Here is a 23,592-nt window from a genome sequence, read left to right as displayed (position 1 = left end):
TCTTCAGCACTGGCCTGTATGCACTCAGCCATCCCAAGCCTGCCACTGCATTCCGTATGGCTTCCTCTAATGATAGCACGGTTGAGCATTTGTTGTAAAGGCAAAAGTCTTCAGTGAGAGGTAAAGAGTTTAGGCCTTTTTCTTCTATACGTGTCCAGCTTTTCAGTTTCTAACAAAGAATAAGTAAATAACTACTGAACTGACTGAATAGTTACCTGATTCTTAAGAGGTTCATTCACAGAAATAGAACTGCACTAGCTTTAGGTCTAGTTAAAACTAATCCAAACACCTGTATAAAGGCTTTAATCAACTTAACCTCCTGTGGAAGTACTTTATGTAATTTAACTTAGCTGTACAGCTGAGCTACAGCAGTAGTTAAAGCAGTGAAACTCTCTTACTCTTTAACAAAGCTGTAGAAGTGTTTCAGCCTTCAGATAAAATTACAGTAAGCTCCAGGCCAGAGGTGGTTGCAATCCTGCATTATTTATTAGTTTGAGGTAGTGCTGAACACAAGTACGTTAACGTACTACATGAGATTGTAAGGAAGGGGTGGGGGCAGTATGATATTTTGAATTTCAGTGCTTGAATATTCCCCCAGGATGTGTGACTCAGTAAAGATGAAAACAGTGAACAGGCACATGCTCCTGTGTGCAAGCATAAAGTTTCAAAGACCACACAGTTTTAAAGGAAAAGCCATAGCCAACTTCCAGTTCAAAAATTATATTAAATATAAAATAACCAATTAATGCATTTACAGAAAAATTAAACCATTATGAAAGTAACCACTTTCATACAGTTTGCAAAAAACTGAAGGAAGGATTAAGTTAAGGCACAGTGAGTAATACAGTATTTTATACAAAGAAGTTTAAACCCAAGGCAGTGAGAGCATTTCCAATGCAACAGATAGTTGGGGGGGGGGGAACCCAACGCAACTGACATTAATTTCTTGACAGAAAAGCAAAGCATCCTTCAGCTGTAAAGGTTTCACTCTTGAGCTACGTGAGGCTTTCTATCTTTGACAGTATAAGAACTTGCAACAAGCTGGTTTTCTGTATATTCCCCAGGTGTTGAACTAAGCTGGCCCTTGCAGGTATTCAGGACTGATTTCACACAGCTGTCAGCGCTCTCTGTCTTTCTTACAATTCAAAAAGAGGCAAAGAACAGAGTACCGAAACAGATGGAATAGAGCTGATGACTGAATATTCCTCACAAGATTTTTCTGTAGCGCTGGAATGCTAAGGGCAGACAGAGGAGAAGGAATTTGTGCTCTACAGGACACTAGTTCAGGCAGAGGGTTGTCTGAAATGCGTAACTGAACCCTGGGAAACAAGAGCCAAGTTACCTGGCCTCTGATGTTACATCAGGCTCCTTGGTTGGTAACGGGACCAAGGCCAGGGGCATGTGATGATATCCAATGCAAAACTTCACTAAAGACTATTTTTAATTTTTTTTTAGAACTCTCAAGGACAGAAGTAATGTTTCGCATGGTAACTAGTGCAGGTGCTCTGCTCCTTTATCTACGATTCTCTATGGGAAGTGACGGGGGCACTGACATCTGATTGATTGTCGCCAAGTAAACCATTCACCTTTTACAAGCTATGAGTGGAATGACAGTCATTGCAGTAATTGGTATTTGGGGCTACTTAGAAGTGTTTCACTTAGACAAAAATACAAATTACAGTTGTTGCAGTATTGCAACAAAGTGTTTTGTTTATTTAAGAAAAAGGAAGAATCATAAGTAAGTTTGGTTTTGTGTTTTCTAGTTATTTATGTATTCTGTGCTAGAGTGGGGGGAAACATCTGCAAGGCACATCCCTTACTGATAATTTAACATTAAGCAAATGGTTTGAGCACTATTAGCCTCCAAGAGTGCTGGTACTTGTTAATAAGTTCTTAAGGGTGTTTAGAGCCTCCTTTAAAGGTGGTTTTTTTTTAATAAAAAAAAAAGTCAGTGGACCCTTAAATCTAATTAACATTAAGTCTAACATTATCTCTTGTGTTAAACAACAGAAAAAAAATACATGCATACAACAGTGACAATAAATAGGGGAAATTAGACGCTATTATAATCACTTGTGAGTTACAGGATATTGATTCCTATTAATCTATTCATAGAGAGCTGAGTTGCAAACAGTGAGCAAATCAGGACTAGGTGTTTAGAAGTAGGAAACAGCACTGCATCTGCAATCCACAGGTGTTAAGAGACACAGCAATTCAAAGAAAAGACATTTTTACTTGCTTTACACAGAAATTAGCTCACACATTCAATTTTAGACCAAATGTTGGTAGTGCAATTTTCATTTTAACCGAAGTGCCAATTTGGCAGAATGCCTTTATGAGGCGGGCAGACTGAACAGACATCGCCTAGCTCTCTCCTGATCAATAAGAATGCTAGAAGTTGTATTTCACTGAACAAGTATAATCCTATTTTTCCTGCTTCTTATAGCCAGACTGTGACACCTGACACTTCCTATTTCCTACATTACACAGAGCTTTAACCTTAAGGAGGGACAGGAACTACATCTTGTTTATTTTCCCCAAGGGACTGGCAATCTCCCTCATTTTCAAAGTTTACATTCACGAATGACGTGCATGCTGTTGCTTCAGGTTGGTCTGTCTGGACAGGAGCTTCAGCTTGTGGCTTGTTCTGCTGTTCCTGATGCTGTCTTTCTGCTTCTTCTGACATCTTGTTTTCCTGTTCCTCTTCTTCCTCCTGAAAACAGATAACCAGATTCGTAAGCTACTATTTACCACTTACATTTGCTTTAAGTCTTTCCATAAGAGCATACCAGTTCCTATTATAAGGCAAGGACATTTGTTCCACTAGAAAACAGTCCCTGCTTGATCATAAGATGAGGTATATTCCAGAATTACCATTATTATGGAAAAAAAAATAATCACCGAAAGTGAAGGATTAAACTGCGTTAAATAAACACAGAAAAAATGTCACATGTCTAGATAAGGAGTTTTTAGTCCATAGCAACAGTAATAGGTCTATCTTCTCTAAAGCTTTTGCAGCTCTTCATAATAAAGAGCTATCAAAAATAAAAAATGAGCAGTAAAGTGTTAAATATGTTTTCCATCTCTTCCAAATGAAGATTATTAAGGGTTTTTTTTTTGTATAAAGGACTGGCTACCTATCAGTCATTTCCAGTATGGTTTAGAACAAATGGAAACATCGTGTTCAATTTACCCTTGACACTTCGTTGAACAAGTTCTAGGGTTGGAAAGTATACTCCTAGCAGCCGCCTCTTTACAGTGTCCGGTAACTGCTCCATCCAACTTTCTCACACTGTTGACGTTAAAATGCATTGTACAAGAGAAGCAAATAGAGCAGTCAGTGGTCAGGACCCAGCCAGTTCTAAGGCTGATGAGCTGGTGAGAAAAGGCTGATGGATAACCATGCATTAATCATGTGTCAAATGAAAACTGAAGGCAAGCTGAAACAAGAGGTTCTAAAACTTCACTTCAATGCCGGAATACAAATTTCTTTTTTTAAAATACCAGGGAAGGCAAGTTGGGAGAAAAAGAGTGCAAGAACCCCATCTCACACACATACCTCTCTCTTCATTCTGTAATACTCATCAATGGCATATTGGTATTTCGGTGTGCTTATCCCCAGAACAGATGCAATCTTTTCCCCAAGGAAATCACACACTAAAAAATAAAGAGAAGTTTACATATGAGTAGTATCTACAAGAAAATTCTGAAGCACAGTTTTATTTTAAAAGGTATCGTCATCTCTCCTGAATGGTTTTCCACAGTCCTACTTCACTCAAAAGACAAAACCAAAATCTGCTAGGCTAATCTACTTATATGTAATTATTAGCTCAATATACTAATAATTGTTCTTTAAGATAAAGAATGAACAAAAGGAGAAGAACATGGAAATCAATGAAAATCTAGACGGTAGTAGCGTTTGTTTGAATTCTACTAGTTTCAGCTTTGGGTCTAGGATTGTTTTGCTAGGGGATCAGTTAAAGAATAAGCCTTTAACTGAAAATTAAGGTTAGACAAAAATACATGGCTACCAACTGTACTGGCGCTTCAGTCTAATGGTACTAGCAAACTAGAGAGTTATTTACTGATATATGCATACTTCAAGTCAGTAGCAGTTTTTAACAATGTTCCGTGTTGCATACTAATGGATTAATAAAATATTTAGGTTTCAGCTGTCTCGATTTTCAAGCTGGAGGCTACGTGCAGCGCTACTTTGCTAGAACAGGTAGCGCACAGTCTGAAGTACAAACAGGTGGGCTTGTGTCAGTCAGTCTCTTTACCGTGATGATGGCTACTGGTTCGTGAGCACAGGTAAGCAAGAAGTCAAATATATTGCACTTCAAATTGCAAATCTGCCCCGAGGATGCCAATGAGTTAGTCATCTTCAGGGAAAACAAGTTAGAAGTTAGCAGTTGACTGCTTCAATGAATATTCACAGTAACTAATTTTATAGATATCGTGGCACCCAGAGCTCTGAGCAAAAGATCAGTTCAAATTCCAAATGTAAGAGGCAAAACTGCAGTGGGAAGAAGGAAGTACTGATCTTCAAATTCATAAAAGACTTCTGAAAAAAGGAAAGGAGTAGCTACCTTTGTGTATGAAGAACAGAAGTGACAAGGAATAGAATTACACTGTACATTAGAGAAAAAGCGTTTCTAAAAATAAAGTTAATTAATAGACTGCCAATAGTTTTTAAAAATATTCAAAATTAGATGTACAGTGGCGGAAACTCCACAATATTTGTCAAAAAAACCCAAAAAAGATACTTTACCTCTTGGGAAGAACACGGACTAGGACAAGCATTTTTAAAACTTTGCAAAATTTTATGAGGTCCACAGGTCAAATAATAAACTTCTATGCAGTGAGTTTAAGACTCTTCACAATAGTCTTATTTTTCTTTATTTTGTAACCTCAGAAATCTGTTGTAAAGCACAAGACTAGATGTGTTCTTGGGATAATTTCTAGTTGTCTTCTTCATAAAAACTGTCAGTTTAGTTACTCCAAACTGCATTTTTTTTCAGATAACATCACACCAAATGGTTCCATGCAAAACCTAATAGAAAGCTGATACACTACTCCCTTGCCAACACCACCCTATCTCCATATGTAGAAAAAGGGGGAAAAAAGTGTTCAGCAACAGGTATTTTCTGTTCATTCTTCCATTCAAGAGTTGTTGATTGAAAGTAAAAAAAAAAAAAAAGGTGCCTAAGGCAAGAGAGTACGTCTCCACAGATTAAAATACAGGTTCATTCATACTTTTGAGAAAATGGCCAGTAGCTCACAAAGGTGATTTACAGTCTGTCAAAGCGACTTTCAATATTCCATTATTGGCTTACCCAAGAATTAAATAAAGCAATACCTGATAAGGTTGATGTGGCAACTCGCAGCATGTGAAACCACAAGTAGGGTCCCCATGTGAGCGTTGTCTGTAAGTACAAGAATAGTATGAATACATATAGCTGTATGTTCATGGCACGTAATAATACATGCAAAGCTCACACAGAGTGAGAAGAGAGATCTGCAGTGTTTCCTGTTTGCCAGCTCCCACAATATTTTTGCTTTAAAATAAGTCTAGACCAGACATACATGAAGCAAGGTATCACCGTAAGTTATAAATATAACCATGGTTTACATCTGGGAACATTTGTTTCACTGGTTTTTGTTTCCCACCTTCAGACCTGGGAAATGACAAGCATCCAACTCAATCCCAAGGTAACTCCTATAACTGGAAAGACCTTTCCATAATGTTCTGAATTCCGTCAGGCCAAGAAGAGAAGTGGGTTAACCAAGCAGTCCCTCATTACAATAATGAGAGAACTACAAAGGACTGTTTAAAACCAAACCAAACCAAACCTTCAAAGTGGTCCCTGAGCAAGAGGCTGCTTTCAAGTATTTACACCCAGATACGAATTATCTTTGGAATTGCACCTGAAGAACAAAACCAGGAACGATGAGGGAGGGAGTCACTGCAGCCCCCTAAGGGAGCGATGGACAGGGCTGACAAGTAAAGGGCCTGGGGTGATGTGAAAAATGAGGAACACAAAATGAACAAAACAGGGCTCAGCTAGGGCCACCTCAAGCATTTGCACGTAAGTGAGAAAGTCCCCTCAAAGTGCCTGCACACTAAGGCATGCAGCGTGGGAAGTAAACACGAGGAATTAGAGATCTGTGTGCAGCTGCAGGGCTGGAATCTTGTTGGGATCCCAGAGATGCAGTAGACGGCTCGTATGACTGGAGTGCCGCAGTGGAGGGATACAGACTCTTTAGGAAGGACAGGCCGGGAAGACGAGGAGGGGGAGTTGCCCTTTGCATGACTGTGGTGTATTCACCGCCACAGAGGACGTACTGCAGCCTCCAGACAAATTGAGATACTTACCCATAGGAACTTAAAGAAAGTTTAGAAATTAATAGGCATACATAGGCAATCCTCTTCACTAAGGAAAGAGGCTGTATCTCTTTCTAAACAAAAAATAAAACAAACAACAAGCCATGGAATAAAAAGAAGGGGAAAAGCAGATTCCAGTCTAACGGGGGAAAAGCTGTAGGCTTTCGCTTTTGTGAAACGGCAAGCTCAAATTTCATAGCGAACTAAAACATGTTTATAGTTAACAGTCTGTTGTATTCAGGCAAGCTCTTTGTTATGTGTCTCCCCCAGGAAAGATCTCTGTAGAGGTACTTTCCTTGTGGAAAGTAGCAATTAAAAGTGTCAGCTTTTATTAAATGGAACCCATTAGCTCCACTCAGTTACATATGTATTTATAACTTTTTGCTAAAAACTGTTTGATAGTAACCGTTTTCTGTGATCTTATTTAATAAATATCTGTACAGGACAACCACTATTATTGTAAATAATACAGCTACAGAGACTAGTTGGTATAGCCTCAGGATGCACGTATGCAAGCTACTAGACTTCAGTGCTTTCCAAGCATAGCCTCTACAAATCAGTGCAGCAAGAAACTGTCTGTCAAGCCAGAAACTCAAGTTGGGCAGGTTGAAAAAAGCCAGATGCTGTATATTTTTGGCAGTGGGTATGGAAAATGTCCTGCCAAGGTAAAAGCGTAAGCAAAACCAGCTGCTATCCTGCTTGCACAAAAGCACCTCCAGCTTGTTGATTACGTGCTCAGTTGGCAGACAGGCTAACAACAATCATTTCGGAGTTTGTTCAGTTGAAGAAGTCAAGAAAAGTGCTGGAAATGCTTGTTGCCACAGGTGCAAATAATGGCATCGACAAGGCTCTGTACAATCCTTCCTAACGAGGTGACAAGGTTAAAAAGCATTCACACAGTGCACAGGACGAACAAAGGCCTGCTGTGCGGCTGTAAGCAAGAAGCTACAAGAGCCCCCTTAACATTTAAGAGTGAAAAGACAAGCTGAACTTCGATGTGACAGAAGTAACGCAGAATATTCTAACATGTTTGTGGTAACGCAAAGGTAGGGAACATCTGAAGCTTGGCAGACACAGAGGGTCTGTCTATTTCTGCTGTTCCCCTACCTCCATTACAAACCAGTTTGGTATGTTAGGAGCACTTCTAAGTTCAGCTTCATGGAAATCTCTGCTTTCTGACAAAGCCGAACCAGGCACTTCTTCACCCCCGCCAAGCAAGGCTTTGCCAGTCCCCTCAATTTAAAAAAGGAGCATTCTTTCAAGTGTCTCAAAAGGCAATATAAAACCATGAGAGAAGCTACTTCACACAAATTCAACAGAAGAAAGAAGATGGCTTGGAGAGTAAACCACCAAGAACAACCAGGAACAAGGGAACACATCCACAAAATAATCCTACTTTTTTTTCCCCCTTACTTCCTCAGGGTAAGTTTGGGTGGTTTCCCAGAGCACCTCGGAGATCGAAGCAGGAATGGCGAACGTAAGGTGAGGAGAAGTACTGGAGAAAACCAGAACCGTTTGGGTGATACGAACAGGGCTGTTTGTTAGGCAACGGCTCAGTACAAACTAATCCTACTCCATGAAGCAGCTTTAATGCATTGAGCAATACTGGAAAATGGTACCCCAGTCAGGTCCTACTGATGTTCAGTAAGAACCACATACCCAGATACTGTACCTCAACCTCGTTTGGCCAGAGAAGCCAGTCTTTAATCAACACTAGGGCACAGTAATACTATATTTCTTGACTGGAAACAAGGGTCAGCAATATGAAACACAGGATACTGGTTTATTATAAGGGGACAGTATTTCTCCTGCCATCAGTCTCTTTAGTATACGTTGATACAATGCTTAATTATACTATTCAGCTATCCTGACTTTATTTTGCTGTTTAAAATGGAAAACACAATGGTTATGACAACTGGTTTTTAAATTACAAAAATTTTTTATGTACATTTTTAATCCAAGTGCTGCATTTTAAGTAGGAATGAACATAATGGATTCAACCATTGCTAAAACCAAGAGGGCCCTGGTTCAACAGAACATGATTTTGTTTCCTAGTATGGGGCTGCCAAAGGGAGCACACAGGTGCTCCCTTGAACTTCTGAGCGCACCACGTTCCTAAACAATCCACATCTATATTTATTTTTGCCAGATTTCAGTCCCTAATAACACTTGAACTTTGCAAAGAACACAGGGTTTCTTTTTGCCAGAGAAAATGGCAAAATGAGGAAAAGAATCATTTCCTGATTTAAGAAAAACCAAATCCTGTATTTAAGAGTTAATATACACCACCAAATAGATAACTTTTCCATTGTTTACTGTGCCAAGATGCATTTTAAATTAGTTTAATTATTGACTGGTCATTGCTAGAATAGGTCCTTCAGTATATCCACCATGTAAAACTGTGGCATCTAAGACAAGCCAGTGAAAACAGGACCAGAACATACACACCATCCTCCATCAAAAAGCTTCTACTGTATTACAATAGCTATTACTTGGTCAGTGACTGTTTTTTCTCCCTCATCCCCAAATTCTTAAAAGAAAATTAGAGTTCGATGGTCCTCAAGAGAGGACTTTTTGCTATTTGAAGTTAAGCTCCTTTTAACTACAGGATATCAAGACAATCTTCCTGCAAGAACATGTTTCAATCTTTCTAAGCACTGAAGGTTAATAAAATTAAATCTCTTCTGGAGCTTTGTTGCAGAGATGTTCTCAGAATGAATTCTAAGGTTATCACCAACAGTTATATTGCTTACAGTTGCTCTGCAAAGACTTACACTCCACCTTCTGCCTACTCGTGTAATAGGTGAATGCAACAAAGAGTTTACAGCAAGTGGCCCTCCAGGGATAAACAGAAAGATTATCTTCTAGAACAGGTTAGAGAAATTTAATTGCTACAAAATAAAGTTTTGGTGGACAGAAGCAAAAGGAGATTTACATATAAAGCGTAAGCATCTAAATTTCAGGACAGAATAGAAGACTCAGTTAAAATTAAAGCATGTATGTTATTAGAGCATTTAAATTTTGAGAACACTCAGATAATACTGAATGCTATTATCCAAAAAATCCAGGGAAAATTTATTAAGCATACCCTGTGTTCCGGATTCAACTTGTTCTTAAAAAAAAAACAACAAACCAAAACACAACAGAATGGACACTCCAGTCCAAGAATGTTAACGAATTCAGTGCTGACCTATTCAAGTATCAGAATCGTTGTTTCAAAGCAAAATTTCTTTTTGAGAATTTGTTTTGTTATGAGTGACAGCAGTCCATCACACCAAGTGCTTTCGTTATGATATTACCAGGATATATACATGTTACTTTGCTTAGTAAGAAAGACATTGTCATTGTCTGCTTAGCTCTAAAACACAATTAAACCAAGGTACCTACTGAAGACGTTTCTTTACAACACAGCAAAATATTTGTTTCCCTTAAACTCATTCAGAAGCTGCCAGGATGCCAATACCAGCTGAGCTTTGAAATTTCATGATGCAAAGTTTCTATTCAAAATACTAAATGTGCTTTTTCTAAAAATAAATTGGACCAGAAACAGCTATTAGTTGCAACGTACTTTTTCGTATCCCGACTGAGATAACAAGTTTTAGACATGCTGGTCTCAGCAAACTGACTAGTTAATTGCTTTTATAGAAATCTTACAATAAAACCATTTTTAAGGCAGCTGTTGGCTAAAACATCAAAGCTCAGCTTGGACTAACATTTCTTCAATTGACTGGCTCAGCTGGGATACACGAAGCATGCAGCAGATAAGGTAAACTTCACTTAATGGCAGCCCTTGGTCTAATCAAGTTTATTCTGTCAAGGTAAAAAGCAATACATAATAAGGCATACTGTGCTCCACAATAAACTATTCTGGTTTTGGGGGGTCCTTTTATTAAAAAGTGTAATAAAAATTACGGATTTCATAAACTATAAAACGAGAATAAAGCAATCTTAACTGTGCTATACAATATACTTTTTGGTATTCAGAAAAAAAATCCGTATTAGGAAAGCAGGAGAATGATCACACAGCATTCCCGGCTGTTGTGCACGTTTGAGGGCTCTTTAGTTAAGTGTCCATTTGTACAGCAGCATGCCGGTCTCTGGCCTCACAACATGTACATCAAGGCTCCCGAGCCTTCCATCACTGCGCCACAGTGGAACTCTTCCGCTGAGAGGAAATGGCACAAAAAATTATATTATCTCTACATAGATCTGGTCCCCTGCTAATTACAGTTGGGGAAAAAAAAAATATCTTCATATGCATCCATGGATATCTGACACAACCTCCATAGTGGGGAACAGATCTGACTCTAAATATACCTGGATATTACCATAATATTCAGTAAGTTTCACAGTTCTTGCACTTCTTTGAGTAGATCCTTACAGAGCAAAAAAACCCAACACCTAGCAAGGCAGTTTAACATCTACTCATTGTTTGTGAGTACAATACATTTCTTTTCAATCTATGACCTTCAGGTGTATTTTACACTGACGATATCCTACCTGCTTTCAGGCTACTGTTACTTTTCGTTGTATACAAGAACTGCCTAGCAAGAAAGAGAGAGCACTACCATCAAGCCATCCAAGATGAAATGCAACAGCTTCACCTGTGAATTGCTAAGAACACCAATCCCAGCTGAACTCCCATAGTCTCGCTGCAGCTCAGCCCTCAAAACACTTTTTCTTTTTTTTCTTCGAGATAAATTCATTTTACAGAGGGGAAAAAAAAGAACTGATTGACAGTCCTTCCCAAAGCAAACCCCTTTTGGTTCACCACTTCTGAAGAAGAGAATGAGCAGAAAGTCAAACTCTTCACTGCAGCCCCTTCAACAAAGCCAAGCTCTCCCAGGATGGATATGCCTATAAATAAATACAGGGCCTACTACTGTACAGTAAACAGAGAGCTTCAACCACAACACTTCTCAATCACAGATTCCCAAATGATGGTGCAAAAGTCATTTCAACAGCAATGTCAAGCAGAAAACAGGGCACCGTTTTCCGTGCATGGAAAGACTCTTATCTGAAGCCGCTCTGCACTGGCATCTGCCTCCAGCGTGCAACCAGGCAGGACTCCCAAAGCAATGACTCCCGGCTGCCTGGCCGCACTCCAGCACATCAGCAAGGACCCAGCCAGTTTTGGAGTCTCTACCGCTAGCTCAGTACAGGCAACCAAGCCCAGAGTGGGCCAGGAAGGGAGCCCCGCCAGCAGGCAGGGAACAGGACTGCGGGCCCAATTTATTGCGTTAAGAATTGTTGTAGGGGGGTAGAGAAAAGAGGTGCTTCGGACACCAGTTCATGGGGGTGTCGTAAAAGAAACATGAGACTGGGGATGTGGAGAGATGAAGAGATGGATGCGGATCAGCTCTGGGACTGACTGCCAGAGGGCGGGGAGCTGCTGCCGCCAGTGCTGGCACGCACGGCTGCGAGCTTTGCAAATACAGGATCACTACAAAATAGATTGTCAGACACACCAAGAGAATAAAACAGATTATGTCTTTCATTTTACCTCGAAGTATAGATCCGGAATAACTGACAAAAAGGAAAACGTATTTTAGCAGCTACAATACATGCTATTGGAGACAGCTTTAATTGTCGAAATTCCACTTGAATTTGGACCAATAAATGGAGACTCCATTCACAGGTCGAGCAACATCTTCACAGCTTACAAGACAGATGAACATTACATACAGGGACTAGGCAGGTCCTTTAAAACCTGTTTTTTGATATACCATGAATTACACCAGTTTTCCTTTATTTCTGCAAGTCATCTGTTTCTTTCCCTTCTATATTCTTTTAATTATATCAAATTGCTGGTATGGTAACACTAAATTACAGGTTCAACTCTCCACTGTCACCAAGCATAAGGAAACAAATGCCTTCCCTGCACACTTTTTTAAACAACAGTATGAATCAAGGAGACACCAAGCAAATATTATTAGAGAGGGAAATGCTGGAGAGGACAGACTAGAACCATGAAGAAATCAAACCCATTTCTAATTAATAGGGCTACTTTAGTGGAATGGGGCTCCAGGACAAAACTTCTCAGGAACACTTCTCACAGATTTCTCAGTCCCTAGGGCCAATCAAATTAAGGGAATCTTTAATACCAAATCAGATTTGTGACACAAAAATTAAAGTTTAAAATGTGGGTAGTTACCCAGTAAACCAGAAGTAGCAATTTATCGAGTGAAATACCTACAGGATCTACAGGCGGCAACAGGTCTTTTTTCTCTTGTTCATCTTCCTCTTCATCTGTGCTATATTCTTCCATTGTTTCTCCACTTGCAAAATGAATAACCCTCCTTGGAATTCTCTTCTTCTTTCCTATGACACCCAGCTCCACATTCTCAAAGCCTCTATCTCCATTTGCAAGTTGCTATAAAGAAGAAAAAAAAAATCATTATCTCAAGTACATGCTTCTGGAACTGGAAAAGTTCCCCCTTAAAAAACTTCATGATGCATTTAAAATATTTTAGGTTGATTAGCATACGCAATGGACATTTGCAAGAGCTTGGCTGTAGGTAAAAGATAAGACTGAAACGTTATTGTTTGCAGATAGGTAAAAACTAATCTCTTCACTAAAAATAACAAAAAGGTAAGCGCCTTCACTTCAGCATGGGCAGGCGGTATTAAAAACATCTATTCCAAAAGAGCGCTGTGTTATGTAGGAATTTCTTAGCAGGACACTTTTCTTTAAATAATTTGATAAGCACGTAAGTGTTAATATTTAGAAGCATAATTGGTTTTGGAATGCATATCTAATGAAATTAATCTAGTAGTTCATAGGCTGTAGCCACCTCTTTGCAAGCTTAAACAGACACCTCTAGCACAGAAGAGAACGGAATGAAGGATAACTAAGCAGCCAGGCTCAAGCTTTAAAAAGATGCATCCAGGAATCTGCCTCTGTGGGCTTTCACCAGCAACCACGATTAGTACAAGGGACCATGCTAAAAGAACAACACTTCGTCTTGTGGCTAAGGGCATATAAAAAGAGAACTACAATGTCTGGTTTTGTCCTTCCAGCTGCTGAATACTACAATGCAGTCTTTGGGTCACAAGCATTAAAAAAATATATTTCTAGTTCAAAGGCCAATCAATAATTCTTTAGGCTAGTAACTCCTGCGGCCAGAGAATTTTAGTAAGGTTTTGTATTGTATCTATCAAAACAGAGCCTTCACCTTGGTAGAGCTTTTAGATATTACTGCATCAAATGCATAGAGCTGTTTTGAAAACGCTTCTGTCACACACAGAGGAGGACACAGAAGTTAGGAAATGCCAGCCACATGTTTTTAATGTACCACAAAGGTTTTTAAAAATGTGCGAGCTCACGTAACTTAAAACCGTATCATAAGGAATGAGATACATGTACGTGTACACAGAATTCAGGTTGCATAAAACAGGTATGTTCCAATTTTCGGCTGCTCGTCCATGCAACCTTAAATGTCTCCACAGAGACAATTCAAAATTATTTATAAAAATATATATTTTATCACATAGTCGTGAGACATCCCATAATTGCTGCAAGCACAGCATCACCATCCCCGTCTCTTATGCTACATTACGTAAATTAGCTTTACAAGGCAAACGGGCTCGGTTAGCTGGGAAAGCCAGCGGGCATGGTGGAGAGGGGCAGGAGGGGGCTGTGGGGAGCGGAACGGCTTCCTTCATTCCAGGCAACAGATATTTCTCGTGCCCACAGAAAAGAGGGAGGGAAGGTAAAGATCACGTGCTGAGCTCTACGGCGTGGAGAGGGAGCGCACACATTCATCGTCTCTCCTAGCCCTCGTACCACCGCTTCTCAAAACTGCAAGTCATTTCAGCTTCCCCTAGCATTTCTTTAGCTACCATGGCACATTTCGGGCGTTTTCCTGGAGGAGCAGAGCAGAATGAAGTGGCAAGTTTTCAATAGGGTAATTCAGCTGTAACGGCATTACATTTTCATGCAGAATTACATTTTCATGTAGAAAGACAAAACTGACTACACAGGGCCCAGTGCATTCTCTCTGCTGCGTATCAGCCTTGGGAACAGAGCAGGAGCAGAGCAGCAAAGCTACAAAAATATGAATGCTGGAAACGGTGAAGCAATCGAAGCACAGGGAGCGCTCCTTGCTGCTGCTGTAAAAGCGGGCGCCACTTACTGCTACTCAGTTTTGTATTTTTTGGAGCAAAGAGCACCACCGAATCAGCCTTTTATAAACATTTCACGCTCCTTTATTGGCATCATACAATGATGCCATTTTTCATGTTTAGTCACAGTGCTGAAGAGCACTATTTCTTGCGACACAGCATCACAAATATTACTGTGATTAATAACAGCAAGCAACATGAGCCTCTCCTCAGAGCTACTCTAAAGGCACAGCCTCTTCATCTGATTTTGGCTTGTTTAACTCAAACACTTCAAATATTTTAACTCAGAAAAAAATTGTAGTTAATATTTAAAGTTTAAAAAGCAGGCTTTCATTCCCTGCACACCCATCCCGCACTCCACTTAACACTACCTAGAGTAAGCAGCTCCGCATAGCTGGTACTGGTACAAAGTTTCAGACAAATGCAGTAGTTCGTGACAGTAAGAATTCATCAAGAAATGATGAATTTGCTTCCTTTAGTAATCTGGTTCAGAGTCCTAAATTATTAAAGAAAATAATACGTTTCAGCTGCTGCTTTGGTTATTACCTAGTCAACAAACCTGGGTACGGGTTTTAGCCACCATTGTGGCATTTCGCCTTTTAATTTTTACATGCACGTCAATAAAAGCCAACTCTCCCAGCTGCAAGCAGAAAGTCCAGCATCAGTAAATTCTATTTATTTTTCCAAAACTGTGGCAATGCAGAACTACTCTAGAATTGTCAGCTAGACTCACTTTATAGCTCAAATGTATCTCCTGTTTGAGGCTTTATACTTTTGATCTTCCTTCACAGTTGTTACAAAGATCGTTCTTCTCCATGGCTTTGGTCAGGTTGCCACCTCATATTTTTCCACAGGCCCGTCCCTCTCCAACACATTATATGGCTCTTGAAAGACTCAGCGTTTCTCTTAACCTTGTGCCATAAAAGTATTTACTTTGGCTTCTGTTCCAGCAACTATTAGAGACGAAGGCCAGCCACCCTTGTGCTTTCTGCCACATCAGCTAATGCTCTGAAGGACTCTTGTCAACACTGGAAAGCAACTTCCTTTTTCTTTTAGATGCCCTGTTGGAATTTTTGTTGGCTTTACGGCACCCACACAAACCTCACCTGTCGGGAAGGCGGCATCTGAAACTGCTGCTCCTTGTTTACCCTCTTTACACCCGCTCTTTTATCTCACCCTTTGGCCAGAAAGAGAGAGAGAGCAGGGCACATTTTGACAGCGTTGGTACAATACCCAGCACAATGGAATTTTAGTCCACACCCAAAATGCCAAAATAAACAAACTACGTTTAAGGATGAGGTGTGCCAGGGCACCTGCAGGTAAGCTAAGAGAGCTCACACAACTAATATTAGGTGATGCAATAACATAAAGTTTCATCAAGGAGAGGAAGAAAAGCAAAAAGCAACAGGGAGAGCAGACTACGCGCTTTGGCATCTTTTAATCTGCTGGACTCAGGTATCCGTATGAGACCTTATGGCCCAAAATGCCAAAGTCTGTGACGTCCACTCTCCCTCAGAAAGATGAGCAATACAATTTGCACAGATCTACTGACCTGACGGTGCTAGTTGCTAGAAGGCTGGTAATAGCTAATGAGAAATATTTCTACCCACGCTATCTTGCCAGCCTCACTGACTTCCTTTGTGTTACTTTTTTTGGCTAGGGTATTTTGGGGGGGGAGGTTGTTTGGATTTGGTTTTGGTTGTTGTTTTTTTTTTTTAGTATTGCTTGACTTTCCACCCTTGTGTTTCAATTGAAATTAACCAGCACGAGTCTTTGCGAAACAGAAGACAACAAAACAGAGTCAGAGGACGCCTGTAAGAAAAGACACCCTCGGAACAGGGAGCCTTGGGAAGGGGCAGTGCACAACAGCCGGCGGGAAGCCGAGGCGACGGCGAGAGGCACCCGGGGAGCGGCGGGCAGAGCTGGCCCGGCTGCGGCCAAGCCAGAGCCGGGGCCCCCGGCCGGCTCCCGCGCCGCCGCCAGCCTGACAGCGCGGAGGGGAGCCGAAACCGGCCCCGGCGCAACATTTATCAGGCTCGCCTGTAAGAGGCGTTATCTGCCGGTGAACGGGAGACACCCGAGACACGCGTGCCCGCCGTGCTGGCGGTAATCACAGAGCGCTGGAATGACAGGCGGACGGACAGACCAACCGACCTCCGCCCCGCGCAGCCCGCCACCCACCGCCGAGAACCGGCCGGCGCCGGGGGCCGCCCACGCCCCGGCCGGACCCCAGCGCCGCCGCCCGTCCCGCCGCGGCCCGAGGGGCCTCGCCCTCCCCCGGAAGCGGTCTCCTCCCGGGCCCCGCGGCGGGGCGGGACGGGGGGGGGGGGGGAGAGGCCGCTCCGCCGGCTCCGGCCCCGCTCACCTGCTCGGGCTCCATGGCGCAGGCGGCAGCCGCGGGGCCGGCGGCGGGCGCGCAGTAGAGGGTGATGGCGGACAGCCCCTGCTCCATCCTCCCGCCCGCCGCGGCGCCGGGGGAGGGCGGCAGCGGGCCCGCCGCGGCCCAGGGAGGCGAGCAGCCGGGCGGCGCCGCCCGTCACACCGCCCGCCGGGGCGGCGCTTGCGGCCCACCGCGGCCTGCTGGGCCGCCGCCCGCTCCCCCTCCGCGCCCCGAGGGCTGGGGTGCCCCTGCCGGGGCCGGCCGCGCCCGTAAGCCCCGAGCCACCCGGCAGCAGCGCCCGCTGCGTCCCCCGGGAGCGGGGCCGAGCCGCTACCGGCCTCCGTCGTTTCTCTTCCCTCCGCAGCCCGGCAGCGACCCGAGGGAGCCCGGGAAGAGACCAGGGGCAGGCGGGCGGCCAGGCACAGCCATAGCTACACACAGCGGGAAGCGTACCCCCGCTGCAGAGAGGGAAAGCGCTGCCCGGTGTGAGGAAATGAGCACATCATCTTCCCAGGACATTGTAAAAGTCTGCAAAATAATAGAAGAACATTTTGAGAAGTGCATGAAGTTACTTGACAGTATTTAAGAGGCCTCTCTCTCGACAGGGCGGCTTGCTGAGCCTTTCAGTACCTGGCCTTGGCTCAGGCAATTCAACACATTGTAAAGGACGAACGACAGAACAAGAAAGAAATGCAAACCAAAGGTGCCCTGGCCCCTGGGATGTGTCTGGGTGAGAAAATAAGGTTTATTCCCAGCAGGCAGGGAAAAGCGTTTGTCAGGTAATTGGTTTGCACAACTGGTCCAGCAGAGAGCCGGGAGCCCTTTTCCCCCCAGGTCTGTGCTGTGCTGAGGCCACCTGCCCTCAGGCGCTGGCCCAGCCTGACAGAGGGGCCAGGGCTGACCTAGGGAAAAGCACGTTAGCCAATGCCAGCTACTAGTGAAAACAGCTGGAGGTGGAAGCAGTTGAAACATCCTTTTTATGGGACAGAGGAGTAAGTTTGGGTGTTTTTTTTTAAGCATTGGAGCCAATGGCTGTAACATGCACTTATTTACATGACAGCAAAAGACATTCGTCTATCCTCTGTCACTAAGAATAGCTTCCAAAGAATTACAGTCTGTAGCATAGATGGGCTCTTACGCACTTTCTTAGTCATATTATCAAAGCATTATCCAGATCCCATAGCAAATTAAAGTCCCAGGTAAAGTATAGGCCTACCAGATTTACAATTATACTAGCGCAAGGCAGAAAATGTTCCCCTTATGAAAAGGGCTGACACACAGAATGTACTATTAAATGTGTTATTACAGAAACATATGAATGAAAGGTTAGAGTACTACTTTAGATCGCACAGGACTGAGCGTCTGCTTTGTACGTTAAAACAAAGGTATTACTTAAAACTGCAGAGAAACAAACTAATGTGAGGTCCCATAAATACCTCTTACCCTTATTAGAACCTACATTCTGTTTAGTAAGGACTGGTTGAAATAGGGTAGCAGGTCTTAAAGTACAGCATTAAATCATCAACCAGCCAGCTTGCTCTCCTTTGCCTCTACTGCAATTATAGCAGCTGTACGGTAATATTGAAGTGAATCTTTCACCTCCCAGATCAATTAGCATTTGCAACTTAGACAAGTTTAATAGATTTAGCAAGTGTCAATATTGAAAGTCCTGAGGAAAGGTGAAGACTGTTAACAAATAAACCCATGCCTGTGCCTTTCCATGGCTATTTGTGTGTGCTAATAGTTAATCGTCCAGCTCCTATCACGCAGCTACCTATTGGCCATCATAACTGTTTCCTCTTAGTAGGCGGCTCAGCAGAGAGGCTTAAGAATAGTTGCCATGAGCTGCATGCATCCTTTGCCCTAGCTGCAATAAGAGGATATTTATATTTGAACTGCCAAGGTCCTCTGCTTTCTTGAAGGAGTGAAAAAAAATTCCATCAAACCTGTTGTTCTAGCCCTACGGGTAGGATTTTCCTTAAAAAGGCAGCAAACTGATAAAAGTGTGCACTAATGATACATGATTATTCCACAGCTGGTGAAGGTCTCCCACTTTCACAGAACCACCACCATCTTCCAAAAAAGTAAATGTGCAACAAATGCCTATTTCTATATTAGTGTGCTGGATGTCAGAGCTTACTAACATCCTGTAACCAAAGAAAAGGGTGACTGCAGGGTGTCGCTAATTTTAAATTAAGGGCGCACTTCTAAAACAGAAATAAACTGTTGAGCTTATTTTGTACATTGCTCTCTTGTCCATTGGCTCCTTCTAGTGGCCTTCCCCGGGCGCTACAATTACCTAAACCCTTCCCTACCTACTTCAAGTTCTCAACGAACTTCATTTAGCTGTCTGTCCAGACACCAGAACAGCGGACAGACTTGCCTGAGCAGCGACAGCTTTCAGTAAGATACACACAGAAAGACAGACCTCAATCATCTAAGTATTTCCAGTGAAGTTTGTTTGCCTCTAACTTTTCAGGCTTCTTGTATGCCAGAGAAAACTTTGCTGCAGAACATGGTGAGATCCTATGGAGGACGAGTACAAGAAGCCTGAAGCCAGAAAATGGCGCTGGGACAGTTGCTGCTCACAGTGCTTGCTGGCAGGGTTTTACATGGCTTCTCCTAGCTTGATGCAGTTAAGTCTCCCATTCAGAATGCCAAACTGAGAGAACATACAGAACACGATAGCTTCTGTTCTCCTGCAACAACTTTAGGATTTTCTTCTATACATTGTGCTCTGCAGGATCCACAAACATAAAAAAATTATTGCCCACACTCCCTAAAATTGTTGTTCTCAGATAAAGCTGTGAGAGAATTTTATAGGTGCTCCTACACAGCTGAACTCTCCCTTTTATCTGCCTCCAACATGAATCTATGGTTTTTGTTTTTTAAAACTTCAGATCTTTAGGCAATTATTCTAAGCAGGCTCCGAAGTCTTTTCTACCTGGCACATTAAGATAAGAGCAATATCCTGCTATTTGTTCATTCCAGTGTATACCTTAGAAATAACAATTGGCACATCCTATACTTCAAAGGAAACTTGTTCTGAACTTGCTCTTGCCTCTGCTAATGCACAGCTAGTGACAGCTCTTTTCCTGGCTGGTAGCAGCGGTAGTAGTTTGGAAATGGTGAACTAAAGACCACACACTAAATGTATGCAATGAATTGAAAATAGAAAGAGTTAATTGTTGGTAACTTGACAGTCTGACTGAGCCTGTCCAGAAGCACAGCGCTTCACTGTTCATCCTCAATATGCCTATTCATGTTTGATTTCCATCAAAAGCATTCAACTTAACTATCCACTCTCCCCTACCGACTGCATTCCAAATCAAGATTTATTTGCTACTCTTTGCTGCATGGTTTTGTATATTGCGTTGGTTTGTACTGCTCAAGAACTGAAAATACTGAAAAAAAAAAAAAGATAAGCAGTTTTAGTAAACACACACCACGTAAGTAGCTGAGGACGGCTCCTCCACAAGCTGGTGATATGCAAGGACTCATTCTTTTGCGACATTTAAAATACTAAGATCCAACTTAACTGATCCTTTTGCAGACTAAGGCTGTGCATAAAATGCCATGCTGTAGGCAAATGGCATACCTGAAAATTTTTCAGCATTTTCCATACATTGAATACACATACCACTAATCACGCAGAAGATACTTCCACATTAGAAACTAAGTTACAGCACACCTTATGTTTTATTAGCACAACAGCATAATTACCTATATAAGCTATTCACTGTCAGCTGGGTTAGCTGCCATCTTCTCAAAGAACTGGCTAACAGACGAACACACTTGTTTTAATTACTGCATTTAACTTTTAGCTTATTAAGCAACAGAGATGGCTGTCCATTTGCAACCCAAGCACTCTGCAGTATGTTAAAATAAATTCATAATATACCCTCTTGCCTTAAGAGAAGGGTGAAAGATCTTACCATATTTGCCAAGATGTATGCTGGATTCAAGGTTCATCTGGTTTACCTAGTTTCTGAAGCGTGCCTGTAGATTCCACCCTTTGAGACCAACACAGCAAACTGAAATATTAAAAGAAGAAATGCTGTAGCGTCATCATTTTGGCTGGGATAGGGTTAATTTTCTTCCTAGTAGCTAGTATAGCACCATGTTTTGGATTTAGTATGAGAATGATGTTGATAACACACTGATGTTTTAGTTGTGGCTAAGTAGTGCTTGCACCAGTCAAGGACTTTTCAGCTTCCCATGCTCTGCCCGGTGCACAAGAAGCTGGGAGGGGGCACAGCCAGGGGGGCTGACCCAGCCTGGCCAAAGGGCTATGCCATACCGTATGACATCATGCCCAGTATATAAACTGGGGGGAGTTGGCTGGGAGGGGGGGGAACCACTGCTCGGGGACCAGCTAGGCATTGATCAGCAGGTGGTGAACAATTGCATCGTGCATCACTTGCTTTGTACATTTTTATCATTATTATTCTCTTCCTCTGCTGTCCTATTCAGCTGTCTTCATCTCAACCCATGGCTTTTACTTTCTTTTCCCCCAGTTCTCTCCCCCATCGCACCATGCTTAGTGGCCAACTGGGGTTAAACCACAACATACAGGAAATTAAGGTCAGATGGTGGCTGAGTTGGGGCAATATGCTCTGTCAGATACAGCTAGCTGTTTGTTTTATTTTATGTTCGATACCTACACAGAATTCCATCTAGTATGTATTAGAAACTACCTCCGTAACAAAAGAACTGCTTAATTGGCAGCCTGTATGAAGATTATCTTCAGTATATGAGACAGTTTAGTATCTGCATACCTCTATGGTTTTAGTCACTTCATTCTTCACATATAGGGAAAAACCAATACAATTCTGGAGAACAAAGTTTTGTACAAACCCGAGCACAGCACATCCACCTTCTAAAAATGCTCCAAGAACACCTCAGCAGCAACACCACATTTCAGATACTGAATTATTATAGTACCTATGCCAAACATGAGTTACAACAGTCATTAGAAACAAATCGAACTAAGGAAATCATCTCATTACATACTGATAAAGGACAGTTATGAAAAAACTTAAGAAACAGGCCATTCCCTTGTTTATAACCACTTAAATTTTATTTTACAGTATATCTGTGACATTTTATGTTACTATAACCAAATATCAGGATTGTTTACAAATATAATGGCTGCCATTTGATGTAAACAATTAAAAAGTGTCTCTAAATATTAAAATTTTACATCATGATTTCATTCTATTAAATTGAATTACTCTTTGTGCCATCAGGTATTAGTGGAGGAACTAATTTAAGCAAAAATAGTTTTCGGAAATTAGATGTAGAAACTGAGAAGCCTGAATAAGATTTCAAAAGACCACTCCCCCATCACTGTAAAAACGAAGAAAACAAATTCTTTCACTGAAGTTGCAACGAAGAGTCAACCAAGTCCATTATTATTTATTAAGGCTTCTTTACATATTATTGAATCCCATCATGCCTTTCATATTCCCAGCAGCACCTTGTTGAAATTGTCTCATCATTGACTGCAATCCTGCCATGCCACCTGCAGAAAAAGTGAGAACACGGATGTGTTAATTAACTCTGAAGCACAGCTATCTTGCTGCTGAGGCCTCATTATAGCACACACACTATTTCAATAATATACAAATGCAAAAGCCCAAGACCGTCAAGCCAGGTTTAAATGGCTATTGAAAATGGACAACTGAGTGAGTAACTACAGAAAAGTCTGCAAAACACCAGGCTTAAAGTAGGTTTTAAGATGACCTGTGCATTAAAATCTAGACAAAAGAAAAAACCTTGACCATTATCAATTAGTAAGGTTCCAGTATGGGACTCTGTACTTAAAGCTGCTCTTGTCAAATTTAATTATTTGAGGCAAAGCTTAGAAGAAAGGGAAGGGAAGTTTAGGAATAGATTTGCTTTACCACAGTCATGCTTCAAGTCATCACTTTACTATTTCATCAGACACCATTCCAATTGCTCATTTTGACAGCTGAATCCAAATGAAGAGACTAGATTACGCACTGGTAAGTGCAAAGCATTCATAACATATGGACTAAACTTTCCGATTCTTGTTAGAAAACCTGGAAATACTCAATACTGATATAAAATGCACACATTCTCACATCACCTTTCTCACTTCTATATTTCAAATGCTCCACCATAATTGGTAGTCCTCTCAAAGCTGTAAAAAACCAACACATACCCATATGATGAAGAACTCTTGGATCCATCATCTTTGCCATCTGTTGGTTCAGTTTGGCCAGCTGAGATGGGTTTACATTCTTTGACATATCACCGCCTAAAAAAAAGAAGCCATCATAAGAAAGTGGATTAATATATAGGGCTAAAAATAAAATAGATCAGAATTTTACCTCCTAATTCTAGACTCAAATCCATCCGAGTCCATGATCAAAAGTTAGCGCATCAGCCACTTAAAAGTATTTAAGGATCAACAGTCCCTGCACCCCACATAACAGACTAAAGTGTCAGTATTGTAGTAGTAATGAAGTCTACATGGATAAAGCCAAAAATTCAGTAGTTTTCACTGCGAAGTTACACATTAGTGTCATGAAGAACAGCGCAGCTCTTACCAGTTACATAAAAGAGCTTTCAAACATCATAAAAATGAGTGAACTACAACTCACTTTCTCTTCTCCCAACACCTAATCTACATTTTTACATTTCCTCTGTGTTCACATATTGAGTGACCTCCCCACTG

General features: G+C 41.7%; 2 protein-coding genes across 9 annotated transcripts in view; both read right to left on the bottom strand.

Annotated features, from left to right (window-relative positions):
* Positions 1-704: 704 nt before the first annotated feature.
* Positions 705-20,918, bottom strand: FAM177A1 (family with sequence similarity 177 member A1). 2 transcript variants are annotated; one of them, XM_087747200.1, is made up of 5 exons: positions 20,825-20,918; positions 12,582-12,758; positions 5,360-5,426; positions 3,560-3,657; positions 705-2,713 (listed from the first exon to the last, which is right to left on the bottom strand). In XM_087747200.1, the coding sequence occupies exons 1-5, from the start codon at positions 20,825-20,827 to the stop codon at positions 2,501-2,503; spliced, it is 558 nt and encodes a 185-aa protein (XP_087603326.1). In that variant the 5' UTR covers positions 20,828-20,918; the 3' UTR covers positions 705-2,500. The 2 variants fall into 2 exon arrangements, with proteins under 2 accessions (XP_087603326.1, XP_087603324.1); XM_087747198.1 differs by lacking the exon at positions 20,825-20,918 and adding an exon at positions 16,875-17,305.
* The window catches only part of SRP54 (signal recognition particle 54), a 20,819-nt gene continuing 14,569 nt past the window's right edge, over positions 17,343-23,592 (bottom strand). For 2 of the 7 annotated variants that reach the window (XM_087747189.1, XM_087747186.1), the window contains 3 exons: positions 23,077-23,172; positions 22,369-22,413; positions 20,968-21,833 (listed from right to left, as the gene is read on the bottom strand). In XM_087747189.1, the coding sequence (XP_087603315.1) occupies positions 21,769-21,833; positions 22,369-22,413; positions 23,077-23,172 (206 nt within the window). In that variant the 3' untranslated portion in view covers positions 20,968-21,768. Of the gene's footprint in view, positions 17,418-20,824; positions 20,924-20,967; positions 21,834-21,942; positions 22,414-23,076; positions 23,173-23,592 lie in introns of those variants that run through there. The other 5 variants (XM_087747188.1, XM_087747190.1, XM_087747187.1 and 2 more) reach the window with 4 other exon arrangements.

This window comes from Nipponia nippon, unplaced genomic scaffold (assembly GCF_047370975.1).
Source record: "Nipponia nippon isolate SJK-2023a ecotype South Korea unplaced genomic scaffold, ASM4737097v1 scaffold_11, whole genome shotgun sequence".
Taxonomy (NCBI): Eukaryota; Metazoa; Chordata; class Aves; order Pelecaniformes; family Threskiornithidae; genus Nipponia; species Nipponia nippon.
This window is presented reverse-complemented; position numbering and strand designations above follow the sequence as displayed.

Excerpts from the sequence above, each read along its gene's own strand:
- FAM177A1 (XM_087747198.1), bottom strand. The coding sequence starts at position 16,961 with ATGGAGCAGGGGCTGTCCGCCATCACCCTCTACTGCGCGCCCGCCGCC. Across the intron at positions 3,658-5,359 it reads TGCCACATCAACCTTATCAG|TGTGTGATTTCCTTGGGGAA; the intron begins GTATTGCTTTAT and ends TTTATTTTTTAG. Across the intron at positions 2,714-3,559 it reads ATTACAGAATGAAGAGAGAG|GAGGAAGAAGAGGAACAGGA; the intron begins GTATGTGTGTGA and ends ATCTGTTTTCAG.